Source organism: Anomalospiza imberbis, chromosome 11 (assembly GCF_031753505.1).
Source record: "Anomalospiza imberbis isolate Cuckoo-Finch-1a 21T00152 chromosome 11, ASM3175350v1, whole genome shotgun sequence".
NCBI classification, from domain to species: Eukaryota; Metazoa; Chordata; class Aves; order Passeriformes; family Viduidae; genus Anomalospiza; species Anomalospiza imberbis.
Genome location: NC_089691.1, coordinates 102,189 through 119,439, shown reverse-complemented (window position 1 = coordinate 119,439; position 17,251 = coordinate 102,189). Strand labels below are relative to the sequence as shown.

Genomic DNA, 17,251 nt, shown 5'->3' with positions numbered 1-17,251 from the left:
GCTTTCCTAGATTAAAAACAGTTTTATTAATCTGGAAGCAGTGGTTTGACCTCCACTCCTCCTCCTAAGGTTATCCAATTAACATAGTTATCATTTTAAGATGCTTAACTTTTTTGTTTTTCGGATCTGTGTAAAGGTTACTTGGCAAAAATACATGCACAGGACGTTAAATGGAGACCAACCCACCACTAAAAGGTAATGCACATAGAATATAATACAGTACTTCGACATCATTTCAAATAAATACCCACATACAAATGTAGTAATTTTAAATGCAACAATATTTCTTATGAATCAATAGTGTAACAGAACATGGAAATATAAGTCCCCACATCTAGGAATAATAATGCTTTTCCCAGCAAACAGAAATCTTTTCTGCACTGTCAATATTAATTCAATTTGTACTTCTTTTGAGAAGAAGTGGGAGGGCTCCCCTCCAGCAAGTACCAATTTAATCATCCACATGAACCTCACCAAGCCATTGAGAATCTGGCATGGCCTGTTGATGCGCTTCTCTCTTTCTGTTTGCTGAAATCACAATTAGATACAACATGCAAAGGAGATCCCAATGTGCTGTGGTTCACATCTACACACAGCATCGTGGCTCCTGCCCCCACCACCGCTCAAGGTCAGCGACATTCCCGAGGCATTCCCAGACTGATACCATAAATGTGGTCATACACTGCTCATCTGTTCAAGATGAGTCCATCTGGCTCCCAAAGTGTAGTCATGTTTGTTCAGGTTTGTGGTTTTGATTTTTTCCCCTCTATACCCCCGAATTTGCAAGGATTTACATGATGAAATATCATTGACTAACAGAATTTTTTACAATTCCTTGTATATATAAAGTCTGTGGAAAGCCTATCACTAAAAATGTGCGAAATGGGAGTTCACTTTGCACTTATTGCTCCACATCTTTAACAAATTCCAAACCAGCCATTCCATTCCTCCTAAGTGACAGGACTTAACCTACGATACTCTAAGAGTCTCCTTTCAAATGATCAAAGGCACTACTGGCAATAATGAGTGACAGAAAGGCGCTGACAGATAACACCCTATCACTGACCACTTTAGAATTTTTCTTTCTAAATGTACCATAATATGGCACAATAAAATGAAAAAGTAACAAAACAATTCCAATTTGGAATTTAACTGGTATAGTTGTATAAAATTCTGTTAATCGATAATACTTCAACTTCCTAAAACCCAGGAATTCTGGAATTTATATGTAATACTACTTATTTAATATTTTTCAAGTGCCTATTACTGTTTTAACCAGAGCAAAGTCAAGTTTTCTTCTTGTTACATTGAACTATTCCTAAGAATAATAATACAATATGAAAAAAACCTCAGAATTGGAATACCCTGGATTTCTTAATGAACATGGCAGTTTAAAAAAATCAGTAATTTAAACATATAAAGCATAACATTTTAATAAAAAAAGATGCTGAAGCACAGCACATAGTTTAGCAGAGCTCCTGCTTTTTGTTGAAACTCTTTTCTAATCACAATCTAGAGCCCCCCCAAAATCTCTGCCACATGCTGATATATAATTCGTAAGTCACAAGTTTCAAACTGGAGAGAGACTATGAGCACAAACCACTGCATTTATATAAGGTCTTCTACATAAGGAATTAAAGAAGCTAAAGAAAAATATCAAAAGTGCACAGGTTTAACAATCAGGTAAAAAAATGAGCATCTGCAATGAAATAAATTCCCTGATCCAACATTTCTAGGAGAGCACAGACTAATATGGTGAGGATTACATTTGAAGTAGGTTTCTTCAGCACTTGTAAGGTTTCTTACTGCAGCAGCACTTATAGGTAAAGCTTGTTTGTTTTATAGCTTCAGGCAGAAAGGGAAGGTTTCAGGTAGTATATATGAAAAGGTGTTTTCAAAAGTTAGGATCAGGTCAGTGGTTTCCATTCTGTGTGCAATGGGCCACCACTTTGAACCAGAGTGAGGAGGGCTAAGAAATGCTGTTGCACTGTTGGAAAGGCCTTCTCCAGGACTACTCTACAGCTGAAAAATGGAAAAATAAAATAGCATTAGGAAAAAAAAAAAATCAATGTTTATTTCTCAATCAACTGAAAACTTAACCCCATCCATGTGCTGCACAGGCTGGTTAGTTGGCTGAGGGTCTGTTGGCTGGCTGGGGGAACAGCAGCCACTCCAGCTCGCAGATGCCTTCGCAGTAGGTGAACAAGGCATTGTGGGCTCAGCCTGGAAGCAATAGCTTTGCAGAAAGAAGGATTCTTACAAGTACTGAATACAGCTTTGCTATTCAAGTATAAGTTAAAAGCAGTGAGTGTGCAAGAAATGTTTTCAGTAAAGCTTTAGGTTCTCCAGAAACATGCAGGTCAGAATATCATGCAGGTCTATGCAGAGAATCATTCAGAAGAGCCTGCTTGCAGAGGTAGGTGATGGCTTAAGGAATTTTCATGCTTTACCCCAACCCATTGAGACTGATATGAAAGACTTACAACAAATGAACATCTCAAGAAATTGTTAATCAAGAATTAAAAGACTCAGTCTTAAATATTACCTAAAAATACAAACCACAGGATCAAGTCACTTTACACCATTCCTCAGTTCTTTTTCTGACAGGATAAACTATAATGGTGATAGACTCAAACAGCAGTCAGGCTGGCTGTTAAGGTTTTTTAAATATTTGCAGAAATGACTGAAGATGGAAATGATCACTAAGGCTATTGGGCTAATAGCAAAATTGCTCACACTTGGAACTGAAAGAAGAAGCCAAGCCTGAAAGCAATAGTCACTGTCTGGTAACACCAGAATTATTACATTCCAACTAATTTGAAAAAAAAAAACCTAACAATGCATTCAATTAGTTTCTCGAGTTTACCTTTTTGCCATCAGTAGCTCACAAAAGTACTGTCACTAGAGACATGGAAGCAGTGAAAACTGTGTTAAAGCACCCTACTATGGTGGAAGCAGAATTGTTACTGATTATATTAGAGCAGAGAAAGTTAGCACTCAAGAGCCTGCTTTCGCCACGTATTTTTAAATTGTACTTAATGTAGGAATGAGAAGAATAAAGGCCTTTTGGAAGACTGTGCAGCAAAGAGAAAAGCAGGATTGAAAATTATAAAAGATATCTCTTCTAAAATATCAAGCCTGCTGTTTAGCAATATTAAAGCTCAAATTCAGGACAATTCAGTATTTTCTAAAAGAAGTAGTAACAGACACACAGGGTCTAGTTTCTAAAACCAGAACTGAAATTTGTTTAAACGCCAAGCAGTCATGTTTTAGGAATGTATTAGAATTGAATCACTTGAGGTTTTTTGATTCCTCTCAAGATCAAGAAATGAAATTCTGGCTCTGGGCTGTAGCATTTCCATGGTTCCCAGCTTTGTAGCAAAGTTCTATTTGTTTAAAATCTCACTGTATTAATTTAGACTTCCCCCCCAACATGCCTAAAAACATCTGGGAAGCCAAGATTTCCCATGTTTTCCCCCGCAATGGGAAAACCAGCCATGCTCTTATTAGCTTCTGTTAGCACTGGGATATCTCCTGTGTGCACATAGGCAGCGCATGGAGCAAGCTGTGAGCATCGACAGGGACAGGCAGGGAGCACAACCACAGCACAGAATGGCTATCGAGAACTCACCAGCACAGGCTCACATTTCTTTTAGTAACACTACAGGCATACAAAAGTATTTGAAAGAGTACAAAATGAATAGGGCTTTGCATTAAAATAAAGTCTGAGGCTAGGCACTTCAAACTCTGGGTTAAACAAAGAACTGTGCCTTTCCGTGCTCCACAAATTTTCCACAAATTTAGAAGCAACATTTTCAATCTTTTTCTCTTATGTAGGCACCAATTAGAAAGTACACTTCTATACTATCAAACTTATTGTAATTAAGTGGGTAGAAAGGCCCCTTAAAAGTTCAATATCAGAAAAAGGTTTATTTATTTTTAAAGATTAGTATGTGCACTAAGCTACTTCATAAATCATTATTAGCAGAATGATCTAGGTCAATTTCTTGTGCCTCTAATGTAGAGCCCTGTGAAACATATGGCTTGTATATGGAATGCAGTATCTTCCATGTACTTATAAAATGATCAGAGCTCTGAAATGCTACCTATTTAGGTTAATATTGAGAGCCGAGAAAGACTGTGACCAACAATGCTAGACCATACTCACATTAATTCTACACATACATATTGTGTGGCTACTTTCCTGTAAAGGATATCTCAGATGGATTCTTTCCAAAGTGTTATGTTTGCAAGGAGCAACATAAGACCACACAGAACCTTTCAGGACATAACTTCTTAAAGTGTCTACCAGGTAGAATCCCAATTCTTAACATTTTAAATTTTGTATCAGATGGAGTTAATATTGCATATTTTTAATATAAACGTGCAGGTTTCTTCTGATTATCCCTTTGAAGAGAGTGACAGAGAGTGTAAATAATGTACCAAGTTTTGTTCTAGCTTTTATAGCCTATAAAAGCTTTAGGACTTTGGTTAGTGGTGATACAACAGTGAGTATTTAGCATCTGCTACAACAGGCAAATTAAGTTTGACTGCAGTTTCCAAATGCTCTGAATTTCCAAGACATAGCTCTAATTTTAACCTCTGTTTTTCACCACTTAAGCCACAGTAACAAAGAAGGTTTTCCATTTGTTTCTACCTATGAAAGCATTTACTGAAGTATGCTGCAACCCTGGAGAAAGGATCACATTTGTGCTATACAAGCTACAGTAAGTAACACCAGATACATACTCTATCAGGCGTACTCTTAACACTTACCATAAACAGCAAATGCCAGACATGTTAATTGTGGAAAAAGCTAATTGCTTTCCACTATTAACTTGTTAATTGTATCCCCATACTTATGCATTCATTACAGTTAGGACCACTGTAATACATCTGTATTACCTGGTTCAACAACATACTAGTACGAGTCAACTCATTATGACATTAGATAGTGGGGATTTATGCTGACCGCATAAAATAAGATGCAGAATATGGCTTTTCTAGACATGTGTCCTAGTCACAATAGATTTTGTATTTCTCACTACAAAACACCTGGTTGTTCAGGACAGATCCTTCAGACCTGTCTCCACAGGACCGAATGGGACTTACACTGGGGTTACTGCCCTTGGCTTTGGAGGCAGACTTTGTGCGCACCCTTTTGGACTGCTCGTGGTCCAGTTCCAAATGTTCCAGGCGCTGGGTCAAGGCCAGTTTCTGTTGGATAGCCATCCGAAGCAAGGAGTTCAGAGTCTTCTTCTCATCCTCGGCTGCTGCAAGTTGCCGCTGCATTTCATCCAGCTGTGTGACATATTCATCGCATCTGCAATGAAATACATCAATCTTTAGCAATCCTGGTTCCATTATAAACACTTTCCAATATAAACCCTTGTGTCCAGCCTATACCTCAGTGATAGCTTTGCAGCTGCTTATATACACACTCTTAAACAGGAACTTAACTAAAATTGTAGAAAACCACAACTACTTCTCACTGGGGTTCTTAGACTCCCACACTCAGCACTTCATGTTTGTGCCTTTCAAGATGGTGTATAATTAACAGCCTCCTTGGAGAGAGGAAGTGTGGAGCCTGATGTAACTGTACTCATGTCTAAATGTCAGTGAGATGTCCTCTCATAGCAAGTAGAGGCCATATAGTCATACTACTTTTGTCTGTGCTTACAGAGTGGTTTGAAGCTTCAGGCTGGGAAGGGTCTGAGGGGCAGCAACAGGAGTGTTGTGAAATGGCCACCTGAACTGTGCCATTCATTACTTTACACAAAGCCCAAGTAACAAATCTTCAGTGGTGACCAAACAGCACTCTTACAAACAAGCATCCTTCAGAATTCTACTTTAACCTACTCTGATTATGCTATAAGTAGTGTCTGTCTTCTCAATAGCAAGTGGCCTTTATTTAATTGTCCTCACCATCAAAATCAATTTTAAAACAATTAAAGGAACTGTGTTAGTGGGAAGGCTGTGGTAAAGCTATATGAATGCCTCAAGCTGTTCATCTACAGTCATTGTCACTGAGTCACAATTGTCACAATTTTTTAACTTAAAAAATTAAAGTCCACATGTAGGTGCATATAGAGACAACATTTATGCATATGGATAGAGAAGTAAGTATTTGTAGGTACCAGCTGGAATTTACCATCTGCAAAATACAACTTCTTCACAAAAGCAGAAATATCAGCAGAGAAGCTCCTTTGAATTTTGAAATGGAAAAGCTCCTGACTTAAAGGGACATTTATCATTAGGTAATATAAAACAGACTGGAAAAAACCCACCACAAAACAAAACCACATTGATATGCAGATTCATCAGCTGTGCTTATGCTATCAAGCCTCAAATTCTAGTCTCCCTGACTTTAAATAGCAGGATTAGGCTTACATCCCTAATTATATTTGCCTGAGAATAGAAATAGGAAAAAGAAAATCCAGATTTTTATATTTGAATACACAGAGATGTTAAACTCTCTGTAACTCAGTAATAGAAATATAAAACTGCATGAACTATAACTGCACTGCAGCTTTACAGACCAGGAAGTTTGGGTGAGTTTGGGGCCCCCACATGCACAGGAATCTGTCCCCTTGCATCTCTGGGCATCCTGCTCTGGAGTTCCTCACAGCCTCTCCCACACTGTGCAGCCCAGGAGAAACCAGTATGTGAGGGGTCTTTCTTTAAAAAAAAAACAAACCCAGGAACCTTAAACTTGTTGGAACACCAACACCTGCCCTTCTCAGTGTGGTCAGATGGACCTACAACAACTGCTGCACTTCAGGGAGTGGAAGCCAGACTCTGGGCCAGATCTTGTCCCATTGACCCATTTCAGCTGCAGAGATGAAGTGAGATTGAAACAGCCCTGGGAAGTCTGAAAAGACTAAAATAATCTTGAAAGTGTAAGAGTCCTCCCTTCTGAGGGAAGGTGTCACCAGCTACAGAAGGAAGGCGTGGTCACAAAACTGAACAGCTCCCAGCATCCTACTGACCCTGTGCCCTGCTGCTCCTGAGTGTCAGAGAGGTGTTTTCTGCCCCTGGGGGTGGGAGCAAGACACAGGCTAAAGATTTCTGGGAGGTCAGAGAGACTGGGGCTTCACCCTAGCTGTCAAACACACTCATGACATCTGAGGTGAAAAGCAAGGTCTGGTTATATTAGAAGTGACCTTTCAGCTTTCTTTCTGTGCACACCTCAAACCTGATTCCTTCCAAGCTCCACTACTGCATACCAGGGGGATGTCCAGAAGAGCATTACCTATTCCTTGAGAAATGAAATGTGATTGTTTCAGCAAAATATGATGTGACATTGTTCCCCTTGTTTCATGCTCAGTATTATTGTCCCAAAAGATTTGGGACACGTAAAAAATATGCGGAGGTTCCCCCCCACCCTCTTCCAGCTTCTTTCTTGTGAATCAAAACATATTCATGTTTTTGTACAGAACACAAAGTTAATGTAGCCCCAAAACCTGCAGCTCAGTGAAACGGCGTCAAGATTGCTGCTGTCTTGATTTGTCATGCAGCAGAGAAGTGTTAATCCAGGACAGCTAAAGCAAGGGGGGCAGATCTCTTCACCTCCATCCCATTTGGAACAAAAATAGATAAGGAAGAGAAAACAAAACCATTGTAGTAAAGCAGAGCAGGGACTTCCCACACCATCTTACTTATGTTCTGGTATCACTCCTGCCTCTTGACCAAGTACAGCCAGTTGCGCCAAAGCCAATGGCTGACTAGGCTTTCTAGGCCTGGCATCTAGCCTAGAAAGCAGTGAAGTCTTTCCCATGTGAGCAAAGCTGTAATTAAAGCCAGGATTTTGACTGCAAAATATTATTTTAGCAAGTCATTATCTCACAGAGCTTCCTGTTAGCACAGAAGTTTACAACATCAACTGATCGTCCCTAGAAATTACAAGGTATAAACTATTTCAAATACCTAAATTGGTTGTTTGGATTTTTTGTTTTCCATAGAACTCTATTCAGGGAGTTTTTCCTTTCTTCCCCACAAAAAGGGAAGTGTTTTCAGTAGTATGTTCAGCTGAAGTTTGTAACTGTACCTGAGCAACTGTTTTCTCCTATAGAAGAGACAGCTGGAGAGAGGCAGGAGTGTTAACTACTCTGCCTACAAACCATCCTGCATCCTGAACCTGCTTTCCTGATTCTTTAATCCAAAAGGAATCATATAGCCTCAAAATCAAACCTTGTCCTGGCGCAACCATGGCTGTCCTGGGTCAAGGAACATCACACAGAAGAAAGCACAGCAATCATTTCCTGGAATGAAGGGGCAAAAAGTTTCCTAGAAGTGGCTGTAGATGTTGCACGCAGAGGTGGACTGGATCTGCATCACTTTCTTCCTTCATGCTGTTCACTGACTCTCAATTTAATTTTCTCAAAAAACCCCGAACCAAAACCCAGCAATGTTGCCTCCCTAACCATCTAGGACAACACAGGTTCTGGACCTGCTTTAGTTGGCAGCAGCAGCTATGGCAGCATATCTTTGTGCTCTGTGTATTTTTACTGCTTTGAAAGAACAATAAAGGCTCCTTCCCTTTTACCATTCCATTTGTCATGTGCTAGGCTACTTCCCAGCTATATATTCAGTAAAATTAGAATAGAAGATGTCTTTCTTTTAAAAACACCTTTGAAAGAAGATCATTTAGCTTTCATGCTTTTCGGAAGAATGTGAAATTAGTATCAGCCTGTTGTACTTTCCCACATTTACAGCTTTAAGTAGATAGTGAACACAAGGCTTTGATGCTGCCCATTTTCTTAGTACTGGTAATTAACAGCAACAAAAAAAGGAGCTTAAGGAAACATCAACTAGATTTTTAAAAACAACACCAGCTATATACAAATATCTACACTGAGAAAATAAACATCCTGAGTGTTAAATATAATGATGAGAAATAAAAACTAAATCTTCTAAAACTCTCTGAAGCCAAACCATTGAAAAACCTAACTTGGCATCTTGGCATTTTCCAAAGCTGCATACCGCTGCTTTCCACAAACATTGGTTTGGCCTTAGTTCTACAGACTAATTTAAGTAAGGGTCAGTATGTAATAGTTTTAATACCATTTACAGGTAAATTCATTAGTGAATCAAGCTCTGTTCCAGAAAAAAAAAAAAAAAAAAAAAAAAAAAAAAAAAAAAAAAAAAAAAAAAAGGTGATGTAACCAAATGCATATCCATATTTTTCCCCTCTTCCCTGAAATCAGTGAGGACCATGTGACAACTTCCAAGGAAACAAGACAGGTGACTCAACAGTGACTGAAGGAGGCACTGGAGAGAAGCAACAACTACTTCTACCTTGAGAGATAAAATTGTCAACCCACTAAGGAAATTCAAACATGCAGTATTAAAATCACAACTTCTCAGCTATATTAAAAACTGGGAAATGTATTAGCAGAGACACAGTTAAAATGAGATTAAATGAGCACTCACTGCATTTAGCTGTAAGAGATCAGCCACCTGCTGTTTCTAACTCAACCTTTATATTAGAAATGAATACTAAAGGCAGATTTTTAACACCTTCCCCCCAACTTTTCCTTACCCCAGGCTCTAATTCCAAGCTCTTCAGCTCTCCCCACCCCACACCACCCAAGCTGTGCATGTGCTTTGCTTTTTACAACATACAAGCACCGACACTTTCTATGAATTGTCAAACATAACCAGGACTTGTCAATCTAAACCAAGGAGACAAATAATTGCTGCTGCAGTAATCTCCTGTATTTTAAAGTAACTCACTTTCAACTTTGATTAAAACCAAAAGGGCAGACAAACTGCCAAACAAGAGCTGGCACAGTGTACTGTGAGGAGCTCTCTGCACCATTATTATTTCACAGGAATGCATCCTGTGGTTCACTCTCCTTAGCAGCAGTGCTCAAGCAGAGCACCAGGAACATGGGAAGGTGGTGTCGACATATTTACTTCAACAACTCCCTGGAAGAAGACTGTTACAACCCAGGTTCAGGGACTATCTACAAGAGGCACCTTCATCAAGGTTGAATCTCAACACATGCAGCATTACACTTTAGTTCTCAGACACAGAGTCTAGAGCAGGCACCTCAGTGCTGTAAATGTGAGTGTGTGCACAATATCATTTATGGGGTTTTGTAGCATGCCCATTGGATAGTGAAGTGCCTTTGTCCTGCCTGGACATTCTCTTGCTTTCACAGGGATGCTGGCAGCCTAGATCTTTTTTTTTCCTCTACCTGCCATTCATCACCTCTAGATCTAGCACCAGGAATAGGAGGTAAATGCTGTTATTCCCATCTGGTAATCCCTTTCTGGAATGCTCAGTCACATCTTCTGTGTCTTGCTTTTCTGAACATTAATGAGGAACAGCTGAGGGAGCTGGGTTTATTTAGTCTTGTCAAGAGGAGGCTCGGGGGATCTCATTGCTCTCTACCACTGCCTGAAAGGTGGTAGTGGGGTGGGGCCAATTTCTTCTGTCGTGCCTGCAGTGAGAGGGTCACAGGAAATGGCCTTGAGCTGAGACAAGGGAGATTCAGAGTAGGTATTTTAAAAATGTTTTCACTGTTCAGGTGGTCAGGCATTGGAATAGGCTGCCCAGGAAGGTGGTGGAGTCATCCTCCCTGGGGGTGTTCAAAAAGCATCTGGACCCAGTGCTGGGTGATGTGGTTTAGAGGTTAAGTGGCAGTGCTGGGTTGACAGTTGGACTTGATGTTCTCAAAGATCTCTCCCAAACTTGATGATTCAGTGATTCTATGTGTCAGCAGGATTTTATATGTTTGTTAACACCACAAAACACAATTAATAAGCAGAAGCAAGTTCTAAAGACAAAGCAATCAACTCAGCTGACACGGGTCAATGAAACGACAGATGCCAACTGCAGGATGGACAGCCTAAGAATACCAGGATGTTTGCAACATCTTTACCTTTTCCTAGATCATCAAGGTAAAGCAGAGTCCCATCTTCAGTGCACAATAAATGCTCAATTTGCATTGTTAAATGTCACTCCTTCTCAGACATAATGGCTTCAAAAACCAGGGATAGCAGGTAATCTCCCAGTATTGAATAAATACTGCCACAACAGCTTTATATTTTGTAGCCGCCCACTATATCCACGCATGTTCCTCATCAACAGGAGCTTATCACAGACACACACACAGACTGCGAGCAATGATCTTGGGAAAAAGCATCGACTGCTTCACTCTCTGCATGGTGGATGGGAAGGATGTTCAACTCTTCCCCACACAAGCAAGGAATTAAATTTTGCAGAGTTCATTATATTTGTTACCTTGTAGCAAACATAGCTCTCAGGGAAGAGAAGGTGGCAGCATCTTCCTTCAAAGCCTTCAGCTCATTTCGCAGCTTCATCATGGTCTCTGTAACCATGGCTTTCTCATTCTCATACTTGCTTTTTAAGTTGGCAAGGGCTACTTCTGCAGTCTGTTGGTTACCAGGGAGAACAGAAACATAACATTTAATGAAACTCTTCATCAAATGGCTGGCTAAAAGATATTTAATCACTGTTCACATAATGAAACATTTACTTTGTACTGGAATGTTAAACTTGTAGTCAACTTATCTTGTACAGATAAAATAAAATTTCATTTCTGAACACTGGGAACAGACATAGCCATCTCTTACTCCCATTAACCCCCATTAACCATGCAGCTGCATCAAGGAAGTTACAGAATACAGATGTAGTGAAACCTATCTACTAGCAACACAAAGGAACAAAACAATCTACTTAGTATCTCAATACTTAAAGGCATTTGTCAATCACTAGCACATTTCTCTCTTACAGCATTTTACCCATCTTACATTTGGGACACTTTTATTAAAATGTGCAAAAGAAAACTTAATGTGTTTATTTCATTCTTAAGCAATACCACTAGTAGTTTAGTAGACTAAACTACTTCATTTTTAAGACAATTTAAATTTAACCATAGAGAAGAAGATGAAGCATGTCATGTGGGCTTTCAATGGCAGTTATTTTCACCTACTGCACTGCTAATGTTGTTGAATGTCCAATCCCCAAATACTAATTTTACCTTTCACTTCTGTTAATTTGACCACATTCTTATATCACATTCTCATCTTAGAAGGCTCTTTTATTTTGCAGTTTGAGAGAGAGCAATACTTAAATTTCATAACTCTTTTAAGGGTAACTACTAGAATTCTTTCAAGTAGAAAATAAGATTACCTCTTCATTTTAGGTGTCCTACATTAAATATAACCTGATCTAATTCAGACAGACAGTAGACTGAGGCTACCTTAACCTTCATAAATTCTCAGGAGTATGTGAGAAGCCGAAGTCAGTTACAGCCCCAGTGCTCGTCTCTACATGGGACAGCTGGGTGCCTCTAATGGAACAGCCAGCTTCAGCCTCAGACTAGCCAAATGCCAGCAAGGAAAGCCCTACAGAACTGTGGGAATGGCAGAATGAACTCAAAGAAAAATTCTCTTGCGCTTATGACCTAGGTGCCTGACACTGTAACCTTCAAACCTCTAAGACCTGGTTACCTGTTTGTTGGCTTTCAGCACAGTTCTCAGAGTTGCTATCTGTTCCCTCTTGGTACTCAGCAAGGACTTCAACTTCAGGATTTCTTCCATAAGAGCTTCCTTGTCTTTGTCCACCACTGGCCCAAGCTCTTGAGTAGCAACGCGCTGCCTGGACAGCTCGGTTGTTCTGTCCACAGCAGCCTGCAGGTGTTTGATCTGATCCCGAATTATAGCAATCAAGTTGTAAACGTTCATTGGTTCCTTCCGAGGATCTGACACAGGGGATGGCAGAGATGACACTGGGGATGGGCTGCTGTCACCACTTCCATTCTCTGCCTTTCCCAGTTCAATAGTTAATAGCCCTTTAGAAAGAAGAATGGGAGACCTTCTTCCCTTGGCCTCTGGACTACTGCGTCCACCTTTGCCTTCCTTGTAGTAGTCCAGCATCACTCTGTTTGGAGTTTCATTGTTGCACATGCAGACATGGTGGTACAAATTGGCCAGCTCTTCACTGAAGGTGACCAGCTCATCTTGGGCCACGCTGAGGCTGCCCTGTGTTTCTCCAGCGACATCACTGACTTTCTTCAGCTCCTTCTCCAGCCTGGTGATCTGTTCTCTATCATGCCTACTGGACTTTTCCAGTGAGGTGATCTTTTCAGTGAGAGCTTGGCTCTCAGTCTCATATCTACTCTTCTCTTCCTCATACTTAGACTCACATTCTTTGTATTTTGCCTTCAAATTTTTGAGCTCTTCCTTCAGGTCAGCAATTTCTGCCACAGCCACTTTGTACTTGCATTCCAGGATCTCTGGCCCATTGATGTCAACTTCATAATAGTCTCCATCTTCATGGCTATCTCGGTCCTTCTCGTTATCAAGGGCAGACTGACGCTCCTTACTGGCCTGGAGCTTCTTCATGGCGTTCAGATTTTCAGTGAGCCTGCCAATTTTCTCATGCTGCTCTGAAAGGGCCCCTCGTGTATTTTCCAGCTGCTTTTGAGATTCCTGCAGTGTTGTTAACAAGTTAACCTTTTCTCTTTCCATCTGAAATGCAGGAACACAGACATCTGTGTTAAGGGAACTGAATCACTTAAATGGTTTTAACTATAAGAGACAGCAACTTAGCCAATGGTCCATATGGTTACAGAAATCCAATCACTTGCACATTATGGGAAAGGCTCCACAATGTATTCTAAAATTATCTCAAGTTACAGTGTTCATTGCCAATTCTTTCTTATCTCCTCTTCAAAATGTACATTTTTATAAATTTATTCCCTAGGTGATGGTCTCATTGTGAAAACTTCCTTTCAGCTAATGACAAGCTAAAGTTTATTGCTATCTTCTAAATTATCAAGTAAATTCTAGAAAACACAAACTTACTCTATGGTGAAAGCTTGGAACTTCATGAAAGACTCAGAAATACCAAAACTTTTTCAACTTTCTCCTTTTAAATTTCTCATTTTTAAAAATTCTGACGGTTTTTTGCTTAAGGGCTTTTACTTAAGGAAGATAATTTAAAACATGCCTGACAAAATATTAGTAGGAAACAGAAATGTGCACCTTGTTCTAAACTCTCCAACCTCCTAATTTCACAAGCATAGCACAGAAATGCTTGGTGCTGATTAAGACTTCATGCTCTTTGACCTAATTACAGAAAATATGAGTACAAAACTTCTTTTGATGAAGGTGATTGGAGTAACTTTCAATTTGGAAACAAACTACTATTGTTCTTGGTAGTGACGTAATGAAGTAGACACAGCAAGTATTACACAGGAGATGCGTTAGAACTTTCCACCAAGGAAAGGGCACAACTGACAACTCCATTGCATTAATAAAAAAAAAAAAAAAAAAGGAAAAAAAAAGCTGTGTTTTTTCACTGACAAACATTTAACATCCTCAAATTCCAAACCAATTGAAGCCTTTAAGAACACAGTATAAACAGTACCACATGAGATACTGAAAAGACTGAAATTACATCCCAAACAAACTTTAGGAGCTATTTGGAAGTGCACAGCTCTTTAGGAGACCCATTTACCTGCAGAAGCTGCTGTTTCAGCTTCTGGATTTCAGAAATGTTTAATTCACTCAGAAGATCTGAAACCAGACTTGGGGCTGGAGGGAAGCTTTCATTTTTCTTGGGCGTTGAAGTACTGTTTTTGCCATTGCTGAATTTGCTGAGGCAGTTTTGTTCAAATCCATTCATGATTTCATCATTATTGGGCTCTGTGGCTTCATCGCTGAACTTCAGCCCATCCAAAGATATGTTTAAGTGGCTGTTGTACATGGAATCATTGATGTTCATGTAGTGAGACAGCTCCTTCCGAAGGTTGTTCTTCTGCTCCCGCTCTGTCTTCAGCGTTTCCAAGGCCTCCTCAAGTTGGCGCTCAGAGATCTCCTTCAGCCGGATGGCATCTTCCAGTTGGCTATTGAGAAACTCTGTTTCCTCTTCCAGCCTTTTGATTTCATGTTTCAAGCCTTCAAACTCCACCTGGAGATATACAAATGGAGGTGGAAAATCTCTAATGAAAATATCTGCCTGCAAGGCACCAAGCCATTTTGCTTTTGAATGTCACTTAAATATTGTAGAAATAGAATATTTTTTTCATTTCTGGAGTCTAGCATTAGCACTGTGACTGTAAACATGGCTTATGTAATTTACCTTCACAGAGACTACAGAATAAATTCACTAAGCAAACTGTCAAATGAGCTCATCTATTCCAGCTCAGTTGGGACAGGTGGGAAATACAGTGTGTCTGATACAGAAGCATCCCAAAACAGTCTTTTCTAGCTCTGCATGCAACATTTGTTTGATTAAAAAATTCCTTGGCCAGCCTTCCCACAAAATTAAGCTTCACTTTTCCAAAACTGGCATGACAAAGGTACACTTTGTACCTGCTTCACTGCCATTTGAATACACCACTGGGTTAAAACTGTGATCAAGCTCTGCTTTTATACATTCAAAATAAAATGCTTTAGCATTTCTCTCATCATCATTTCAGCACATCTTGAAAGGGCTACAATTCAGATTCCATACTTGAGATCCACATTGATGAGTTTGATGGCATGCTATCTATCACATCTAGTACTGCACTTTTTTAAACCTCTCTTACATTGAAATTATGTACACAAATGATTAATGTAAAATTTTTAATCACTTGGGGGTAGCAGGGAGGAAGCAAACAAGGAATATTCTTCTGTACCCTGAAGGAAAGGAACTCATACCATATGACATGTCACATTATTTATTTTTTGCCAATTGCTAAATGAATTTTAGATGTCAACATAGAGCAATCTGGGAATGCTGAACCACATCCAACTTAACACACTAGGAATCAAGTATGTTAATTTAGTGTTGCCTGGGAAAACTTGACGTGTGCTTCTAGTTTCTTGATAACTAGAATAATTAAAAACTAGAATACTTAAAAGTTCATCAAGTAGGATTAGGACAAGGTAGAAAATTAATCCACAGCCATGAAAAGAACAAGCTCATGGTTCTGTATATTTCCACTGAGATAAAATACTTCAGATTGTAGTCTATTTTCAAAGTTTCCAGCATAAAAATACAGCAATCAATAACTACTAGCAAATACTGAGATAGCATCTGAGTTTAAATTTAGCTCAGGCCAGAATGGCAGCATTCTCCTGTATTGTTATTCTAGAACGTGGAGCTGGGAACTTTCACCTGCTCCTCCGAATGTGATGAATGAGAAAAAAAGGTAAAACCCAAAAGTAACCAACTATATAGGTTTCATTTTACCAGTTCCCTCTCTCTTCCAGCCTGCATCGAGAGCACAACAGCCCCTTTTGTCCCTACTACAGGATGTCAGGGTGCCCAAAACTGCATAATTAGACCAAATATATGAGAACAGGTCCAACCTGGAAACGTGTTTTGCACAGTGAGGCCCAAAGTAATAAACACTGACACAGATTTTCACTTGGACATAAACAAAATACATTCAATATCCCACATATCTAGCTTGACAGGGCAGCTTTCATTCATTACACTGAAGGAGTTCTGCAGCAAATTCTGGAGAGATTTTACTATGTGCTGACTACAACAGATGGTATTAACACTGAGTTTTCTAAAGAACTTTGATTTTAGGCATATTATCATGGAATTGTAGAATCAGAGAATAGTTTGGGCAGGGACGGACCTTAAAGTTCATCTCATTCCTCCCCCTGCCATGGGTAGGAACACCTTCATCTAGACCAAGTTGCGCCTCCAAGTCCTGCCCAACCTGAACTTGAACATTTCCAGGGATGGGGCAGCTGCACCTGCTCTGGGCAACCTGTGCCAGGGCCTTACCACCCTCAAAGACAAAAATTTCTACTTAATATCCCATCTATCCCTGCCTTTTCAAAGTGGGAAGCCACTCCCCCTTGTCCAAGGTCCCTTTCCAGATTTCTTGGAGCCCCTTTAGGTACTGAAAGGTCTCCCTGGAGCCTTCTCTTCTTCAGGCGGAACACCCCTAGCTCTCCCAACCTGTTTCCAGAGCAGAGGGGCTCCAGCCCTAGCAGCATCTATGTCCTTCACTTTCCCAATTGAGCTTTATTTATGCAACGGGACTGACAGCTATCTGAAGAATAAAAATAGCAAGTGCCACACTGATAGATGAAGATAAGTGAACCATGTCAAAGACCACATCTAATCTTAATTATCTCCACAAATGAGAACTCAGGGAAGCTCTTAAGAAGTTCCAAGAATGCAGTCTTCTAAAACTCAGGAAACAGCTGGAACTGCACAATTAAATGTGATCTTTCAGACAAGCAGTCACACAGATGTAACAGCATT

The 17,251-nt window shown here is 39.8% G+C and overlaps 1 protein-coding gene across 6 annotated transcripts in view; it reads right to left on the bottom strand.

Moving 5' to 3' along the window:
- Positions 1-17,251, bottom strand: part of BICD2 (BICD cargo adaptor 2) — a 55,092-nt gene that overhangs the window by 4,304 nt on the left and 33,537 nt on the right. For 2 of the 6 annotated variants that reach the window (XM_068201412.1, XM_068201418.1), the window contains exons 4-7: positions 14,495-14,947; positions 12,484-13,503; positions 11,252-11,403; positions 4,140-5,323 (exon numbers count right to left, since the gene is read on the bottom strand). In XM_068201412.1, the coding sequence (XP_068057513.1) occupies positions 5,017-5,323; positions 11,252-11,403; positions 12,484-13,503; positions 14,495-14,947 (1,932 nt within the window). In that variant the 3' untranslated portion in view covers positions 4,140-5,016. Of the gene's footprint in view, positions 1-416; positions 2,023-4,139; positions 5,324-11,251; positions 11,404-12,483; positions 13,504-14,494; positions 14,948-17,251 lie in introns of those variants that run through there. The other 4 variants (XM_068201414.1, XM_068201417.1, XM_068201413.1 and 1 more) reach the window with 4 other exon arrangements.